Here is an 18878-nt window from a genome sequence, read left to right as displayed (position 1 = left end):
ACTGGATAAAGAAGAGGAAAAGATTACATTGGAGGAGAACATTGAAGAAGAAAGAAGAAAGGTACAAGAAGAACTGAATAGCGTTCTTCAGGAAAAGAAAGAAAGAGAAGAGGAAAATACTTCTCTGAAGAGAATTATAATGGATAGGGAAGAGGAAAAGATTACATTGGAGGAGAACATTGAAGAAGAAAAAGAAGAAAGAAGAAAGGTACAAGAAGAACTGAATAGCGTTCTTCAGGAAAAGAAAGAAAGAGAAGAGGAAAATACTTCTCTGAAGAGAATTATAATGGATAAAGAAGAGGAAAAGATTACATTGGAGGAGAACATTGAAGAAGAAAGAAGAAAGGTACAAGAAGAACTGAATAGCGTTCTTCAGGAAAAGAAAGAAAGAGAAGAGGAAAATACTTCTCTGAAGCAAATTATACTGGATAAAGAAGAGGAAAAGATTACATTGGAGGAGAACATTGAAGAAGAAAGAAGAAAGGTACAAGAAGAACTGAATAGCATTCTTCAGGAAAAGAAAGAAAGAGAAGAGGAAAATACTTCTCTGAAGAGAATTATAATGGATCAAGAAGAGGAAAAGAATACATTGGAGGAGAACATTGAAGAAGAAAAAGAAGAAAGAAGAAAGGTACAAGAAGAACTGAATAGCGTTCTTCAGGAAAAGAAAGAAAGAGAAGAGGAAAATACTTCTCTGAAGAGAATTATAATGGATAAAGAAGAGGAAAAGATTACATTGGAGGAGAACATTGAAGAAGAAAGAAGAAAGGTACAAGAAGAACTGAATAGCATTCTTCAGGAAAAGAAAGAAAGAGAAGAGGAAAATACTTCTCTGAAGAGAATTATAATGGATCAAGAAGAGGAAAAGAATACATTGGAGGAGAACATTGAAGAAGAAAAAGAAGAAAGAAGAAAGGTAGAAGAAGAACTGAATAGCGTTCTTAAGGAAAAGAAAGAAAGAGAAGAGGAAAATACTTCTCTGAAGAGAATTATAATGGATAAAGAAGAGGAAAAGATTACATTGGAGGAGAACATTGAAGAAGAAAGAAGAAAGGTAGAAGAAGAACTGAATAGCGTTCTTCAGGAAAAGAAAGAAAGAGAAGAGGAAAATACTTCTCTGAAGAGAATTATAATGGATAAAGAAGAGGAAAAGATTACATTGGAGGAGAACATTGAAGAAGAAAGAAGAAAGGTACAAGAAGAACTGAATAGCGTTCTTCAGGAAAAGAAAGAAAGAGAAGAGGAAAATACTTCTCTGAAGAGAATTATAATGGATAAAGAAGAGGAAAAGATTACATTGGAGGAGAACATTGAAGAAGAAAGAAGAAAGGTACAAGAAGAACTGAATAGCGTTCTTCAGGAAAAGAAAGAAAGAGAAGAGGAAAATACTTCTCTGAAGAGAATTATAATGGATAAAGAAGAGGAAAAGATTACATTGGAGGAGAACATTGAAGAAGAAAGAAGAAAGGTACAAGAAGAACTGAATAGCGTTCTTCAGGAAAAGAAAGAAAGAGAAGAGGAAAATACTTCTCTGAAGAGAATTATAATGGATCAAGAAGAGGAAAAGAATACATTGGAGGAGAACATTGAAGAAGAAAAAGAAGAAAGAAGAAAGGTACAAGAAGAACTGAATAGCATTCTTCAGGAAAAGAAAGAAAGAGAAGAGGAAAATACTTCTCTGAAGAGAATTATAATGGATCAAGAAGAGGAAAAGAATACATTGGAGGAGAACATTGAAGAAGAAAAAGAAGAAAGAAGAAAGGTAGAAGAAGAACTGAATAGCGTTCTTAAGGAAAAGAAAGAAAGAGAAGAGGAAATTACTTCTCTGAAGCAAATTATACTGGATAAAGAAGAGGAAAAGATTACATTGGAGGAGAACATTGAAGAAGAAAGAAGAAAGGTACAAGAAGAACTGAATAGCGTTCTTCAGGAAAAGAAAGAAAGAGAAGAGGAAAATACTTCTCTGAAGCAAATTATACTGGATAAAGAAGAGGAAAAGATTACATTGGAGGAGAACATTGAAGAAGAAAGAAGAAAGGTACAAGAAGAACTGAATAGCATTCTTCAGGAAAAGAAAGAAAGAGAAGAGGAAAATACTTCTCTGAAGAGAATTATAATGGATCAAGAAGAGGAAAAGAATACATTGGAGGAGAACATTGAAGAAGAAAAAGAAGAAAGAAGAAAGGTACAAGAAGAACTGAATAGCGTTCTTCAGGAAAAGAAAGAAAGAGAAGAGGAAAATACTTCTCTGAAGCAAATTATACTGGATAAAGAAGAGGAAAAGATTACATTGGAGGAGAACATTGAAGAAGAAAGAAGAAAGGTACAAGAAGAACTGAATAGCATTCTTCAGGAAAAGAAAGAAAGAGAAGAGGAAAATACTTCTCTGAAGAGAATTATAATGGATCAAGAAGAGGAAAAGAATACATTGGAGGAGAACATTGAAGAAGAAAAAGAAGAAAGAAGAAAGGTACAAGAAGAACTGAATAGCATTCTTCAGGAAAAGAAAGAAAGAGAAGAGGAAAATACTTCTCTGAAGAGAATTATAATGGATCAAGAAGAGGAAAAGAATACATTGGAGGAGAACATTGAAGAAGAAAAAGAAGAAAGAAGAAAGGTAAAAGAAGAACTGAATAGCATTCTTCAGGAAAAGAAAGAAAGAGAAGAGGAAAATACTTCTCTGAAGCAAATTATACTGGATAAAGAAGAGGAAAAGATTACATTGGAGGAGAACATTGAAGAAGAAAGAAGAAAGGTACAAGAAGAACTGAATAGCATTCTTCAGGAAAAGAAAGAAAGAGAAGAGGAAAATACTTCTCTGAAGAGAATTATAATGGATCAAGAAGAGGAAAAGAATACATTGGAGGAGAACATTGAAGAAGAAAAAGAAGAAAGAAGAAAGGTACAAGAAGAACTGAATAGCGTTCTTCAGGAAAAGAAAGAAAGAGAAGAGGAAAATACTTCTCTGAAGAGAATTATAATGGATAAAGAAGAGGAAAAGATTACATTGGAGGAGAACATTGAAGAAGAAAGAAGAAAGGTACAAGAAGAACTGAATAGCATTCTTCAGGAAAAGAAAGAAAGAGAAGAGGAAAATACTTCTCTGAAGAGAATTATAATGGATAAAGAAGAGGAAAAGAATACATTGGAGGAGAACATTGAAGAAGAAAAAGAAGAAAGAAGAAAGGTAGAAGAAGAACTGAATAGCGTTCTTAAGGAAAAGAAAGAAAGAGAAGAGGAAAATACTTCTCTGAAGAGAATTATAATGGATCAAGAAGAGGAAAAGATTACATTGGAGGAGACCATTGAAGAAGAAAGAAGAAAGGTACAAGAAGAACTGAATAGCGTTCTTCAGGAAAAGAAAGAAAGAGAAGAGGAAAATACTTCTCTGAAGAGAATTATAATGGATAAAGAAGAGGAAAAGATTACATTGGAGGAGACCATTGAAGAAGAAAGAAGAAAGGTACAAGAAGAACTGAATAGCGTTCTTCAGGAAAAGAAAGAAAGAGAAGAGGAAAATACTTCTCTGAAGAGAATTATAATGGATCAAGAAGAGGAAAAGAATACATTGGAGGAGAACATTGAAGAAGAAAAAGAAGAAAGAAGAAAGGTACAAGAAGAACTGAATAGCATTCTTCAGGAAAAGAAAGAAAGAGAAGAGGAAAATACTTCTCTGAAGAGAATTATAATGGATCAAGAAGAGGAAAAGAATACATTGGAGGAGAACATTGAAGAAGAAAAAGAAGAAAGAAGAAAGGTACAAGAAGAACTGAATAGCATTCTTCAGGAAAAGAAAGAAAGAGAAGAGGAAAATACTTCTCTGAAGCAAATTATACTGGATAAAGAAGAGGAAAAGATTACATTGGAGGAGAACATTGAAGAAGAAAGAAGAAAGGTACAAGAAGAACTGAATAGCGTTCTTCAGGAAAAGAAAGAAAGAGAAGAGGAAAATACTTCTCTGAAGCAAATTATACTGGATAAAGAAGAGGAAAAGATTACATTGGAGGAGAACATTGAAGAAGAAAGAAGAAAGGTACAAGAAGAACTGAATAGCATTCTTCAGGAAAAGAAAGAAAGAGAAGAGGAAAATACTTCTCTGAAGAGAATTATAATGGATCAAGAAGAGGAAAAGAATACATTGGAGGAGAACATTGAAGAAGAAAAAGAAGAAAGAAGAAAGGTACAAGAAGAACTGAATAGCATTCTTCAGGAAAAGAAAGAAAGAGAAGAGGAAAATACTTCTCTGAAGAGAATTATAATGGATCAAGAAGAGGAAAAGAATACATTGGAGGAGAACATTGAAGAAGAAAAAGAAGAAAGAAGAAAGGTACAAGAAGAACTGAATAGCATTCTTCAGGAAAAGAAAGAAAGAGAAGAGGAAAATACTTCTCTGAAGAGAATTATAATGGATCAAGAAGAGGAAAAGAATACATTGGAGGAGAACATTGAAGAAGAAAAAGAAGAAAGAAGAAAGGTACAAGAAGAACTGAATAGCGTTCTTCAGGAAAAGAAAGAAAGAGAAGAGGAAAATACTTCTCTGAAGAGAATTATAATGGATAAAGAAGAGGAAAAGATTACATTGGAGGAGAACATTGAAGAAGAAAGAAGAAAGGTACAAGAAGAACTGAATAGCATTCTTCAGGAAAAGAAAGAAAGAGAAGAGGAAAATACTTCTCTGAAGAGAATTATAATGGATAAAGAAGAGGATAAGATTACATTGGAGGAGAACATTGAAGAAGAAAGAAGAAAGGTACAAGAAGAACTGAATAGCATTCTTCAGGAAAAGAAAGAAAGAGAAGAGGAAAATACTTCTCTGAAGAGAATTATAATGGATCAAGAAGAGGAAAAGATTACATTGGAGGAGAACATTGAAGAAGAAAGAAGAAAGGTACAAGAAGAACTGAATAGCATTCTTCAGGAAAAGAAAGAAAGAGAAGAGGAAAATACTTCTCTGAAGAGAATTATAATGGATCAAGAAGAGGAAAAGATTACATTGGAGGAGAACATTGAAGAAGAAAGAAGAAAGGTACAAGAAGAACTGAATAGCATTCTTCAGGAAAAGAAAGAAAGAGAAGAGGAAAATACTTCTCTGAAGAGAATTATAATGGATAAAGAAGAGGAAAAGATTACATTGGAGGAGAACATTGAAGAAGAAAGAAGAAAGGTACAAGAAGAACTGAATAGCATTCTTCAGGAAAAGAAAGAAAGAGAAGAGGAAAATACTTCTCTGAAGAGAATTATAATGGATCAAGAAGAGGAAAAGATTACATTGGAGGAGAACATTGAAGAAGAAAGAAGAAAGGTACAAGAAGAACTGAATAGCATTCTTCAGGAAAAGAAAGAAAGAGAAGAGGAAAATACTTCTCTGAAGAGAATTATAATGGATCAAGAAGAGGAAAAGATTACATTGGAGGAGAACATTGAAGAAGAAAGAAGAAAGGTACAAGAAGAACTGAATAGCATTCTTCAGGAAAAGAAAGAAAGAGAAGAGGAAAATACTTCTCTGAAGCAAATTATACTGGATAAAGAAGAGGAAAAGATTACATTGGAGGAGAACATTGAAGAAGAAAGAAGAAAGGTACAAGAAGAACTGAATAGCGTTCTTCAGGAAAAGAAAGAAAGAGAAGAGGAAAATACTTCTCTGAAGCAAATTATACTGGATAAAGAAGAGGAAAAGATTACATTGGAGGAGAACATTGAAGAAGAAAGAAGAAAGGTACAAGAAGAACTGAATAGCGTTCTTCAGGAAAAGAAAGAAAGAGAAGAGGAAAATACTTCTCTGAAGCAAATTTTACTGGATAAAGAAGAGGAAAAGATTACATTGGAGGAGAACATTGAAGAAGAAAGAAGAAAGGTACAAGAAGAACTGAATAGCGTTCTTCAGGAAAAGAAAGAAAGAGAAGAGGAAAATACTTCTCTGAAGCAAATTATACTGGATAAAGAAGAGGAAAAGATTACATTGGAGGAGAACATTGAAGAAGAAAGAAGAAAGGTACAAGAAGAACTGAATAGCATTCTTCAGGAAAAGAAAGAAAGAGAAGAGGAAAATACTTCTCTGAAAAGAATTATAATGGATAAAGAAGAGGAAAAGATTACATTGGAGGAGAACATTGAAGAAGAAAGAAGAAAGGTACAAGAAGAACTGAATAGCATTCTTCAGGAAAAGAAAGAAAGAGAAGAGGAAAATACTTCTCTGAAGCAAATTATACTGGATAAAGAAGAGGAAAAGATTACATTGGAGGAGAACATTGAAGAAGAAAGAAGAAAGGTACAAGAAGAACTGAATAGCATTCTTCAGGAAAAGAAAGAAAGAGAAGAGGAAAATACTTCTCTGAAGCAAATTATACTGGATAAAGAAGAGGAAAAGATTACATTGGAGGAGAACATTGAAGAAGAAAGAAGAAAGGTACAAGAAGAACTGAATAGCGTTCTTCAGGAAAAGAAAGAAAGAGAAGAGGAAAATACTTCTCTGAAGCAAATTATACTGGATAAAGAAGAGGAAAAGATTACATTGGAGGAGAACATTGAAGAAGAAAGAAGAAAGGTACAAGAAGAACTGAATAGCGTTCTTCAGGAAAAGAAAGAAAGAGAAGAGGAAAATACTTCTCTGAAGAGAATTATAATGGATCAAGAAGAGGAAAAGATTACATTGGAGGAGAACATTGAAGAAGAAAGAAGAAAGGTACAAGAAGAACTGAATAGCATTCTTCAGGAAAAGAAAGAAAGAGAAGAGGAAAATACTTCTCTGAAGAGAATTATAATGGATAAAGAAGAGGAAAAGATTACATTGGAGGAGAACATTGAAGAAGAAAGAAGAAAGGTACAAGAAGAACTGAATAGCATTCTTCAGGAAAAGAAAGAAAGAGAAGAGGAAAATACTTCTCTGAAGCAAATTATACTGGATAAAGAAGAGGAAAAGATTACATTGGAGGAGAACATTGAAGAAGAAAGAAGAAAGGTACAAGAAGAACTGAATAGCGTTCTTCAGGAAAAGAAAGAAAGAGAAGAGGAAAATACTTCTCTGAAGCAAATTTTACTGGATAAAGAAGAGGAAAAGATTACATTGGAGGAGAACATTGAAGAAGAAAGAAGAAAGGTACAAGAAGAACTGAATAGCATTCTTCAGGAAAAGAAAGAAAGAGAAGAGGAAAATACTTCTCTGAAGCAAATTTTACTGGATAAAGAAGAGGAAAAGATTACATTGGAGGAGAACATTGAAGAAGAAAGAAGAAAGGTACAAGAAGAACTGAATAGCGTTCTTCAGGAAAAGAAAGAAAGAGAAGAGGAAAATACTTCTCTGAAGAGAATTATAATGGATCAAGAAGAGGAAAAGATTACATTGGAGGAGAACATTGAAGAAGAAAAAGAAGAAAGAAGAAAGGTACAAGAAGAACTGAATAGCGTTCTTCAGGAAAAGAAAGAAAGAGAAGAGGAAAATACTTCTCTGAAGCAAATTTTACTGGATAAAGAAGAGGAAAAGATTACATTGGAGGAGAACATTGAAGAAGAAAGAAGAAAGGTACAAGAAGAACTGAATAGCATTCTTCAGGAAAAGAAAGAAAGAGAAGAGGAAAATACTTCTCTGAAGAGAATTATAATGGATCAAGAAGAGGAAAAGATTACATTGGAGGAGAACATTGAAGAAGAAAAAGAAGAAAGAAGAAAGGTACAAGAAGAACTGAATAGCATTCTCCAGGAAAAGAAAGAAAGAGAAGAGGAAAATACTTCTCTGAAGCAAATTATACTGGATAAAGAAGAGGAAAAGATTACATTGGAGGAGAACATTGAAGAAGAAAGAAGAAAGGTACAAGAAGAACTGAATAGCATTCTTCAGGAAAAGAAAGAAAGAGAAGAGGAAAATACTTCTCTGAAAAGAATTATAATGGATAAAGAAGAGGAAAAGATTACATTGGAGGAGAACATTGAAGAAGAAAGAAGAAAGGTACAAGAAGAACTGAATAGCATTCTTCAGGAAAAGAAAGAAAGAGAAGAGGAAAATACTTCTCTGAAGAGAATTATAATGGATCAAGAAGAGGAAAAGATTACATTGGAGGAGAACATTGAAGAAGAAAAAGAAGAAAGAAGAAAGGTACAAGAAGAACTGAATAGCGTTCTTCAGGAAAAGAAAGAAAGAGAAGAGGAAAATACTTCTCTGAAGCAAATTATACTGGATAAAGAAGAGGAAAAGATTACATTGGAGGAGAACATTGAAGAAGAAAGAAGAAAGGTACAAGAAGAACTGAATAGCATTCTTCAGGAAAAGAAAGAAAGAGAAGAGGAAAATACTTCTCTGAAGAGAATTATAATGGATAAAGAAGAGGAAAAGATTACATTGGAGGAGAACATTGAAGAAGAAAGAAGAAAGGTACAAGAAGAACTGAATAGCATTCTTCAGGAAAAGAAAGAAAGAGAAGAGGAAAATACTTCTCTGAAGAGAATTATAATGGATAAAGAAGAGGAAAAGATTACATTGGAGGAGAACATTGAAGAAGAAAGAAGAAAGGTACAAGAAGAACTGAATAGCATTCTTCAGGAAAAGAAAGAAAGAGAAGAGGAAAATACTTCTCTGAAGCAAATTATACTGGATAAAGAAGAGGAAAAGATTACATTGGAGGAGAACATTGAAGAAGAAAGAAGAAAGGTACAAGAAGAACTGAATAGCATTCTTCAGGAAAAGAAAGAAAGAGAAGAGGAAAATACTTCTCTGAAGCAAATTTTACTGGATAAAGAAGAGGAAAAGATTACATTGGAGGAGAACATTGAAGAAGAAAGAAGAAAGGTACAAGAAGAACTGAATAGCATTCTTCAGGAAAAGAAAGAAAGAGAAGAGGAAAATACTTCTCTGAAGCAAATTATACTGGATAAAGAAGAGGAAAAGATTACATTGGAGGAGAACATTGAAGAAGAAAGAAGAAAGGTACAAGAAGAACTGAATAGCATTCTTCAGGAAAAGAAAGAAAGAGAAGAGGAAAATACTTCTCTGAAGCAAATTTTACTGGATAAAGAAGAGGAAAAGATTACATTGGAGAACATTGAAGAAGAAAGAAGAAAGGTACAAGAAGAACTGAATAGCATTCTTCAGGAAAAGAAAGAAAGAGAAGAGGAAAATACTTCTCTGAAGCAAATTATACTGGATAAAGAAGAGGAAAAGATTACATTGGAGGAGAACATTGAAGAAGAAAGAAGAAAGGTACAAGAAGAACTGAATAGCGTTCTTCAGGAAAAGAAAGAAAGAGAAGAGGAAAATACTTCTCTGAAGAGAATTATAATGGATCAAGAAGAGGAAAAGATTACATTGGAGGAGAACATTGAAGAAGAAAAAGAAGAAAGAAGAAAGGTACAAGAAGAACTGAATAGCGTTCTTCAGGAAAAGAAAGAAAGAGAAGAGGAAAATACTTCTCTGAAGCAAATTTTACTGGATAAAGAAGAGGAAAAGATTACATTGGAGGAGAACATTGAAGAAGAAAGAAGAAAGGTACAAGAAGAACTGAATAGCATTCTTCAGGAAAAGAAAGAAAGAGAAGAGGAAAATACTTCTCTGAAGAGAATTATAATGGATAAAGAAGAGGAAAAGATTACATTGGAGGAGAACATTGAAGAAGAAAGAAGAAAGGTACAAGAAGAACTGAATAGCGTTCTTCAGGAAAAGAAAGAAAGAGAAGAGGAAAATACTTCTCTGAAGCGAATTATACTGGATAAAGAAGAGGAAAAGATTACATTGGAGGAGAACATTGAAGAAGAAAGAAGAAAGGTACAAGAAGAACTGAATAGCGTTCTTCAGGAAAAGAAAGAAAGAGAAGAGGAAAATACTTCTCTGAAGCGAATTATACTGGATAAAGAAGAGGAAAAGATTACATTGGAGGAGAACATTGAAGAAGAAAGAAGAAAGGTACAAGAAGAACTGAATAGCGTTCTTCAGGAAAAGAAAGAAAGAGAAGAGGAAAATACTTCTCTGAAGAGAATTATAATGGATCAAGAAGAGGAAAAGATTACATTGGAGGAGAACATTGAAGAAGAAAAAGAAGAAAGAAGAAAGGTACAAGAAGAACTGAATAGCGTTCTTCAGGAAAAGAAAGAAAGAGAAGAGGAAAATACTTCTCTGAAGCAAATTTTACTGGATAAAGAAGAGGAAAAGATTACATTGGAGGAGAACATTGAAGAAGAAAGAAGAAAGGTACAAGAAGAACTGAATAGCGTTCTTCAGGAAAAGAAAGAAAGAGAAGAGGAAAATACTTCTCTGAAGAGAATTATAATGGATCAAGAAGAGGAAAAGATTACATTGGAGGAGAACATTGAAGAAGAAAAAGAAGAAAGAAGAAAGGTACAAGAAGAACTGAATAGCGTTCTTCAGGAAAAGAAAGAAAGAGAAGAGGAAAATACTTCTCTGAAGCAAATTTTACTGGATAAAGAAGAGGAAAAGATTACATTGGAGGAGAACATTGAAGAAGAAAGAAGAAAGGTACAAGAAGAACTGAATAGCGTTCTTCAGGAAAAGAAAGAAAGAGAAGAGGAAAATACTTCTCTGAAGCAAATTATACTGGATAAAGAAGAGGAAAAGATTACATTGGAGGAGAACATTGAAGAAGAAAGAAGAAAGGTACAAGAAGAACTGAATAGCGTTCTTCAGGAAAAGAAAGAAAGAGAAGAGGAAAATACTTCTCTGAAGCAAATTATACTGGATAAAGAAGAGGAAAAGATTACATTGGAGGAGAACATTGAAGAAGAAAGAAGAAAGGTACAAGAAGAACTGAATAGCGTTCTTCAGGAAAAGAAAGAAAGAGAAGAGGAAATTACTTCTCTGAAGAGAATTATAATGGATAGCGAAGAGGAAAAGATTACAATGGAGGAGAACATTGAAGAAGAAAAAGAAGAAAGAAGAAAGGTACAAGAAGAACTAAATATTGTTCTCCAGGAAAAGAAAGAAAGAGAAGACGAAAATACTTCTCTGAAGAGAATTATCAAAGCCAAAGAAGAGGAAATTCAAATTTTGGAAGAAAGAATTGAAGAGGAAAAAGCAGAGATTAAACAAAGAGGACTTGATCTTCACTATGTCATTGAGGTGAAGAACCAATTGAATCTTCTGGTGAACCAACAGGCAGAAGAAATTATCAATCTTAAGAGAATCATCATGGAAAAAGAGAAGGAAATTCGAATTCTGGAAGAATTGAATAGAAAAGAAAGACTTGAAAGATTCACTAAGAAGAACAGGATTGATCATATAGTTAAGGAAGTCCTCGGGAAATTTGATTCACTTGAAAATATCTTCAATGAAGAAGAGGAGTAAGTTATAAGTAGAGGAGTATTAAAAACATTAAAACTAGAAAATCGCCAAAAATATATATAAAAAAATCCAAAAAAATATAAAAAAAAAAATGAAAAAAAAAAGTAATAGAAAATCCAGTATCCTAAAAAAATACACGATACAGAAAAAAAATATAAACAGTGGGAGTAAGAGCAGCATCAGCTGTAACATAAGCAGCAGAAAGAAGAAATCTGACTTGGTCTAGTATGCTTTGTTACCTGATGAAGATTCACCTGTACTGTTTCTTCATCAGGTGGACAAATGCAGAAAGAACAAGTCTGACTTCTTCTCAGCAGCAGCAGCAGCAACAGAAGAAGAAGAAGAAGAAGAAGGAGGACCAGCAGCAACATTGGTAGGAGGAAAAGGACAAGGAGCAGCAGCAGCAGTAACAAAAGCAGCAGAGAGAAGAAGACTGACTTGGTCTAGCATGCTTTGTTACCTGATGAAGATTCACTTGTACTGTTTCTTCATCAGGTGGACAAATGCAGAAAGAATAAGTCTGACTTCTTCTCAGCAGCAGCAGCAGCAGCAGCAGCAGCAGAAGAAGAAGAAGAAGAAGAAGAAGAAGAAGAAGAAGAAGAAGAAGAAGAAGAAGAAGAAGAAGAAGAAGAAGAAGGAGGACCAGCAGCGACATTGGTAGGAGGAAAAGGACAAGGAGCAGCAGCAGCAGTAACAAAAGCAGCAGAGAGAAGAAGTCTGACTTGGTCTAGCATGCTTTGTTACCTGATGAAGATTCACTTGTACTGTTTCTTCATCAGGTGGACAAATGCAGAAAGAACAAGTCTGATTTCTTCTCCTCAGCAGCAGCAGCAGAAGAAGAAGAAGAAGAAGAAGAAGAAGAAGAAGGAGGACCAGCAGCAACATTGGTAGGATGAAAAGGACAAGGAGCAGCAGCAGCAGTAACGAAAGCAGCAGAGAGAAGAAGTCTGACTTGGTCTAGCATGCTTTGTTACCTGATGAAGATTCACCTGTACTGTTTCTTCATCAGGTGGACAAATGCAGAAAGAACAAGTCTGACTTCTTCTCAGCAGCAGCAGCAGCAGCAGCAGAAGAAGAAGAAGAAGAAGAAGAAGAAGAAGAAGAAGAAGAAGAAGAAGGACCAGCAGCAACATTGGTAGGAGGAAAAGGACAAGGAGCAGCAGAAGCAGTAACAAAAGCAGCAGAGAGAAGAAGTCAGACTTGGTCTAGCATGATTTGTTACCTGATGAAGATCCACCTGTACTGTTTCTTCATCAGGTGGACAAATGCAGAAAGAATAAGTCTGACTTCTTCTCAGCAGCAGCAGCAGCAGAAGAAGAAGAAGAAGAAGAAGAAGAAGGAGGACCAGCAGCAACATTGGTAGGAGGAAAAGGACAAGGAGCAGCAGCAGCAGTAACAAAAGCAGCAGAGAGAAGAAGACTGACTTGGTCTAGCATGCTTTGTTACCTGATGAAGATTCACTTGTACTGTTTCTTCATCAGGTGGACAAATGCAGAAAGAATAAGTCTGACTTCTTCTCAGCAGCAGCAGCAGCAGCAGCAGCAGCAGAAGAAGAAGAAGAAGAAGAAGAAGAAGAAGAAGAAGAAGAAGAAGAAGAAGAAGAAGAAGGAGGACCAGCAGCGACATTGGTAGGAGGAAAAGGACAAGGAGCAGCAGCAGCAGTAACAAAAGCAGCAGAGAGAAGAAGTCTGACTTGGTCTAGCATGCTTTGTTACCTGATGAAGATTCACTTGTACTGTTTCTTCATCAGGTGGACAAATGCAGAAAGAACAAGTCTGATTTCTTCTCCTCAGCAGCAGCAGCAGAAGAAGAAGAAGAAGAAGAAGAAGAAGAAGGAGGACCAGCAGCAACATTGGTAGGATGAAAAGGACAAGGAGCAGCAGCAGCAGTAACGAAAGCAGCAGAGAGAAGAAGTCTGACTTGGTCTAGCATGCTTTGTTACCTGATGAAGATTCACCTGTACTGTTTCTTCATCAGGTGGACAAATGCAGAAAGAACAAGTCTGACTTCTTCTCAGCAGCAGCAGCAGCAGCAGCAGAAGAAGAAGAAGAAGAAGAAGAAGAAGAAGAAGAAGAAGAAGAAGAAGGACCAGCAGCAACATTGGTAGGAGGAAAAGGACAAGGAGCAGCAGAAGCAGTAACAAAAGCAGCAGAGAGAAGAAGTCAGACTTGGTCTAGCATGATTTGTTACCTGATGAAGATCCACCTGTACTGTTTCTTCATCAGGTGGACAAATGCAGAAAGAATAAGTCTGACTTCTTCTCAGCAGCAGCAGCAGCAGAAGAAGAAGAAGAAGAAGAAGAAGAAGAAGAAGAAGGAGGACCAGCAGCAACATTGGTAGGAGGAAAAGGACAAGGAGCAGCAGCAGCTGTAACAAAAGCAGCAGAGAGAAGAAGTCTGACTTGGTCTAGCATGCTTTGTTACCTGATGAAGATTCACTTGTACTGTTTCTTCATCAGGTGGACAAATGCAGAAAGAACAAGTCTGACTTCTTCTCAGCAGCAGCAGCAGCAACAGCAGCAGCAGAAGAAGAAGAAGAAGAAGAAGAAGAAGAATAAGAATAAGAAGAAGAAGGAGGACCAGCAGCAACATTGGTAGGAGGAAAAGGACAAGGAGCAGCAGCAGCTGTAACAAAAGCAGCAGAGAGAAGAAGTCTGACTTGGTCTAGCATGCTTTGTTACCTGTTGAAGATTCACTTGTACTGTTTCTTCATCAGGTGGACAAATGCAGAAAGAACAAGTCTGACTTCTTCTCAGCAGAAGCAGCAGCAGAAGAAGAAGAAGAAGAAGAAGAATGAGGACCAGCAGCAACATTGGTAGGAGGAAAAGGACAAGGAGCAGCAGCATCAGTAACAAAAGCAGCAGAGAGAAGAAGTCTGACTTGGTCTAGCATGCTTTGTTACCTGTTGAAGATTCACTTGTACTGTTTCTTCATCAGGTGGACAAATGCAGAAAGAACAAGTCTGATTTCTTCTCCTCAGCAGCAGCAGCAGAAGAAGAAGAAGAAGAAGAAGAAGAAGAAGGAGGACCAGCAGCAACATTGGTAGGATGAAAAGGACAAGGAGCAGCAGCAGCAGTAACGAAAGCAGCAGAGAGAAGAAGTCTGACTTGGTCTAGCATGCTTTGTTACCTGATGAAGATTCACCTGTACTTTTTCTTCATCAGGTGGACAAATGCAGAAAGAATAAGTCTGACTTCTTTTCCTCAGCAGCAGAAGAAGAAGAAGAAGAAGAAGAAGAAGAAGGAGGACCAGCAGCAACATTGGTAGGAGGAAAAGGACAAGGAGCAGCAGCAGCAGTAACAAAAGCAGCAGAGAGAAGAAGTCTGACTTCGTCTAGCATGCTTTGTTACCTGATGAAGATTCACCTGTACTTTTTCTTCATCAGGTGGACAAATGCAGAAAGAATAAGTCTGACTTCTTCTCAGCAGAAGCAGCAGCAGCAGCAGAAGAAGAAGAAGAAGAAGAAGGAGGACCAGCAGCAACATTGGTAGGAGGAAAAGGACGAAGAGCAGCAGCAGCAGTAACAAAAGCAGCAGAGAGAAGAAGTCAGACTTGGTCTAGCATGCTTTGTTACCTGATGAAGATTCACCTGTACTGTTTCTTCATCAGGTGGACAAATGCAGAAAGAATAAGTCTGACTTCTTCTCAGCAGCAGCAGCAGCAGCAGCAGCAGCAGAAGAAGAAGAAGAAGAAGAAGAAGAAGAAGAAGAAGAAGATGAAGAAGAAGAAGGAGGACCAGCAGCAAAGTTGGTAGGAGGAAAAGGACAAGGAGCAGCAGCAGCAGTAACAAAAGCAGCAGAGAGAAGAAGTCTGACTTGGTGTAGCATGCTTTGTTACCTGTTGAAGATTCACTTGTACTGTTTCTTCATCAGGTGGACAAATGCAGAAAGAACAAGTCTGACTTCTTCTCAGCAGCAGCAGCAGCAGAAGAAGAAGAAGAAGAGGAAGAATGAGGACCAGCAGCAACATTGGTAGGAGGAAAAGGACAAGGAGCAGCTGCAGCAGTAACAAAAGCAGCAGAGAGAAGAAGTCTGACTTGGTCTAGCATGCTTTGTTACCTGTTGAAGATTCACTTGTACTGTTTCTTCATCAGGTGGACAAATGCAGAAAGAACCAGTCTGACTTCTTCTCAGCAGCAGCAGCAGCAGCAGCAGAAGAAGAAGAAGAAGAAGAAGAAGAAGAAGAAGAAGGAGGACCAGCAGCAACATTGGTAGGAGGAAAAGGACAAGGAGCAGCAGCAGCAGTAACAAAAGCAGCAGAGAGAAGAAGTCTGACTTCGTCTAGCATGCTTTGTTACCTGATGAAGATTCACCTGTACTGTTTCTTCATCAGGTGGAAAACTGCAGAAAGAATAAGTCTGACTTCTTCTCAGCAGCAGCAGCAGCAGCAGCAGCAGCAGCAGAAGGAGAAGGAGAAGAAGAAGAGGAAGAAGAAGAAGAAGGAGGACCAGCAGCAACATTGGTAGGAGGAAAAGGACAAGGAGCAGCAGCAGCAGTAACAAAAGCAGCAGAGAGAAGAAGTCTGACTTCGTCTAGCATGCTTTGTTACCTGATGAAGATTCACCTGTACTGTTTCTTCATCAGGTGGAAAACTGCAGAAAGAATAAGTCTGACTTCTTCTTAGCAGCAGCAGCAGCAGCAGCAGCAGCAGCAGAAGGAGAAGGAGAAGAAGAAGAGGAAGAAGAAGAAGAAGGAGGACCAGCAGCAACATTGGTAGGAGGAAAAGGACAAGGAGCAGCAGCAGCAGTAACAAAAGCAGCAGAGAGAAGAAGTCAGACTCTGTCTAGCCTGCTTTGTTACCTGATGAAGATTCACCTGTACTGTTTCTTCATCAGGTGGAAAACTGCAGAAAGAATAAGTCTGACTTCTTCTCAGCAGCAGCAGCAGCAGCAGCAGAAGAAGAAGAAGAAGAAGAAGAAGAAGAAGAAGGAGGACCAGCAGCAACATTGGTAGGAGGAAAAGGACAAGGAGCAGCAGCAGCAGTAACAAAAGCAGCAGAGAGAAGAAGTCTGACTTCGTCTAGCATGCTTTGTTACCTGATGAAGATTCACCTGTACTGTTTCTTCATCAGGTGGACAAATGCAGAAAGAATAAGTCTGACTTCTCAGCAGAAGCAGCAGCAGCAGCAGAAGAAGAAGAAGAAGAAGAAGAAGGAGGACCAACAGCAACATTGGTAGGAGGAAAAGGACGAGGAGCAGCAGCAGCAGTAACAAAAGCAGCAGAGAGAAGAAGTCAGACTTGGTCTAGCATGCTTTGTTACCTGATGAAGATTCACCTGTACTGTTTCTTCATCAGGTGGACAAATGCAGAAAGAATAAGTCTGACCTTCTCAGCAGCAGCAGCAGCAGCAGCAGCAGCAGAAGAAGAAGAAGAAAAAGAAGAAGGAGGACCAGCAGCAACATTGGTAGGAGGAAAAGGACAAGGAGCAGCAGCAGCAGTAACAAAAGCAGCAGAGAGAAGAAGTCAGACTTGGTCTAGCATGCTTTGTTACCTGATGAAGATTCACCTGTACTGTTTCTTCATCAGGTGGACAAATGCAGAAAGAATAAGTCTGACTTCTTCTCAGCAGCAGCAGCAGCAGCAGCAGCAGCAGAAGAAGAAGAAGAAGAAGAAGAAGAAGAAGAAGAAGACGAAGAAGAAGAAGGAGGACCAGCAGCAAAGTTGGTAGGAGGAAAAGGACAAGGAGCAGCAGCAGCAGTAACAAAAGCAGCAGAGAGAAGAAGTCTGACTTGGTCTAGCATGCTTTGTTACCTGATGAAGATTCACCTGTACTGTTTCTTCATCAGGTGGACAAATGCAGAAAGAATAAGTCTGACTTCTTCTCAGCAGCAGCAGCAGCAGCAGAAGAAGAAGAAGAAGAAGAAGAAGGAGGACCAGCAGCAACATTGGTAGGAGGAAAAGGACAAGGAGCAGCAGCAGCAGTAACAAAAGCAGCAGAGAGAAGAAGTCAGACTTGGTCTAGCATGCTTTGTTACCTGATGAAGATTCACCTGTACTGTTTCTTCATCAGGTGGACAAATGCAGAAAGAATAAGTCTGACTTCTTCTCAGCAGCAGCAGCAGCAGCAGCAGCAGAAGAAGAAGAAGAAGAAGAAGAAGAAGAAGAAGACGAAGAAGAAGAAGGAGGACCAGCAGCAAAGTTGGTAGGAGGAAAAGGACAAGGAGCAGCAGCAGCAGTAACAAAAGCAGCAGAGAGAAGAAGTCTGACTTGGTCTAGCATGCTTTGTTACCTGTTGAAGATTCACTTGTACTGTTTCTTCATCAGGTGGACAAATGCAGAAAGAACAAGTCTGACTTCTTCTCAGCAGCAGCAGCAGCAGAAGAAGAAGAAGAAGAAGAAGAATGAGGACCAGCAGCAACATTGGTAGGAGGAAAAGGACAAGGAGCAGCAGCAGCAGTAACAAAAGCAGCAGAGAGAAGAAGTCTGACTTGGTCTAGCATGCTTTGTTACCTGATGAAGATTCACCTGTACTGTTTCTTCATCAGGTGGACAAATGCAGAAAGAATAAGTCTGACTTCTTCTCAGCAGCAGCAGCAGCAGCAGAAGAAGAAGAAGAAGAAGGAGGACCAGCAGCAACATTGGTAGGAGGAAAAGGACAAGGAGCAGCAGCAGCAGTAACAAAAGCAGCAGAGAGAAGAAGTCAGACTCTGTCTAGCATGCTTTGTTACCTGATGAAGATTCACCTGTACTGTTTCTTCATCAGGCGGACAAATGCAGAAAGAATAAGTCTGACTTCTTCTCAGCAGCAGCAGCAGCAGCAGTAGCAGAAGAAGAAGAAGAAGAAGAAGAAGAAGAAGAAGACGAAGAAGAAGAAGGAGGACCAGCAGCAAAGTTGGTAGGAGGAAAAGGACAAGGAGCAGCAGCAGCAGTAACAAAAGCAGCAGAGAGAAGAAGTCAGACTTGGTCTAGCATGCTTTGTTACCTGTTGAAGATTCACTTGTACTGTTTATTCATCAGGTGGACAAATGCAGAAAGAACAAGTCTGACTTTTTCTCAGCAGCAGCGGCAGAAGAAGAAGAAGAAGAAGAAGAAGGAGGACCAGCAGCAACATTGGTAGGAGGAAAAGGACAAGGAGCAGCAGCAGCAGTAACAAAAGCAGCAGAGAGAAGAAGTCAGACTTGGTCTAGCATGCTTTGTTACCTGATGAAGATTCACCTGTACTGTTTCTTCATCAGGTGGACAAATGCAGAAAGAATAAGTCTGACTTCTTCTCAGCAGCAGCAGCAGCAGCAGAAGAAGAAGAAGAAGAAGGAGGACCAGCAGCAACATTGGTAGGAGGAAAAGGACAAGGAGCAGCAGCAGCAGTAACAAAAGCAGCAGAGAGAAGAAGTCAGACTCTGTCTAGCATGCTTTGTTACCTGATGAAGATTCACTTGTACTGTTTCTTCATCAGGTGGACAAATGCAGAAAGAATAAGTCTGACTTCTTCTCAGCAGCAGCAGCAGCAGCAGCAGCAGCAGAAGAAGAAGAAGAAGAAGAAGAAGAAGAAGGAGGACCAGCAGCAAAGTTGGTGGGAGGAAAAGGACAAGGAGCAGCAGCAGCTGTAACAAAAGCAGCAGAGAGAAGAAGTCTGACTTGGTCTAGCATGCTTTGTTACCT

At 37.8% G+C, this 18878-nt stretch overlaps 1 protein-coding gene across 1 annotated transcript in view; it reads left to right on the top strand.

Annotated features, from left to right (window-relative positions):
• The first annotated feature begins 941 nt into the window (after positions 1-941).
• Positions 942-18878, top strand: part of LOC137636848 (golgin subfamily A member 6-like protein 25) — a 21912-nt gene continuing 3975 nt past the window's right edge. The window contains exons 1-2 of the mRNA XM_068369207.1: positions 942-1541; positions 10827-11280. Coding sequence (XP_068225308.1) covers positions 995-1541; positions 10827-11280 — 1001 coding nt within the window. The 5' untranslated portion in view covers positions 942-994. The remainder of the gene's footprint in view (positions 1542-10826; positions 11281-18878) is intronic.

Source organism: Palaemon carinicauda, unplaced genomic scaffold (assembly GCF_036898095.1).
Source record: "Palaemon carinicauda isolate YSFRI2023 unplaced genomic scaffold, ASM3689809v2 scaffold409, whole genome shotgun sequence".
In the NCBI taxonomy this organism is placed as follows: Eukaryota; Metazoa; Arthropoda; class Malacostraca; order Decapoda; family Palaemonidae; genus Palaemon; species Palaemon carinicauda.
This window is presented reverse-complemented; position numbering and strand designations above follow the sequence as displayed.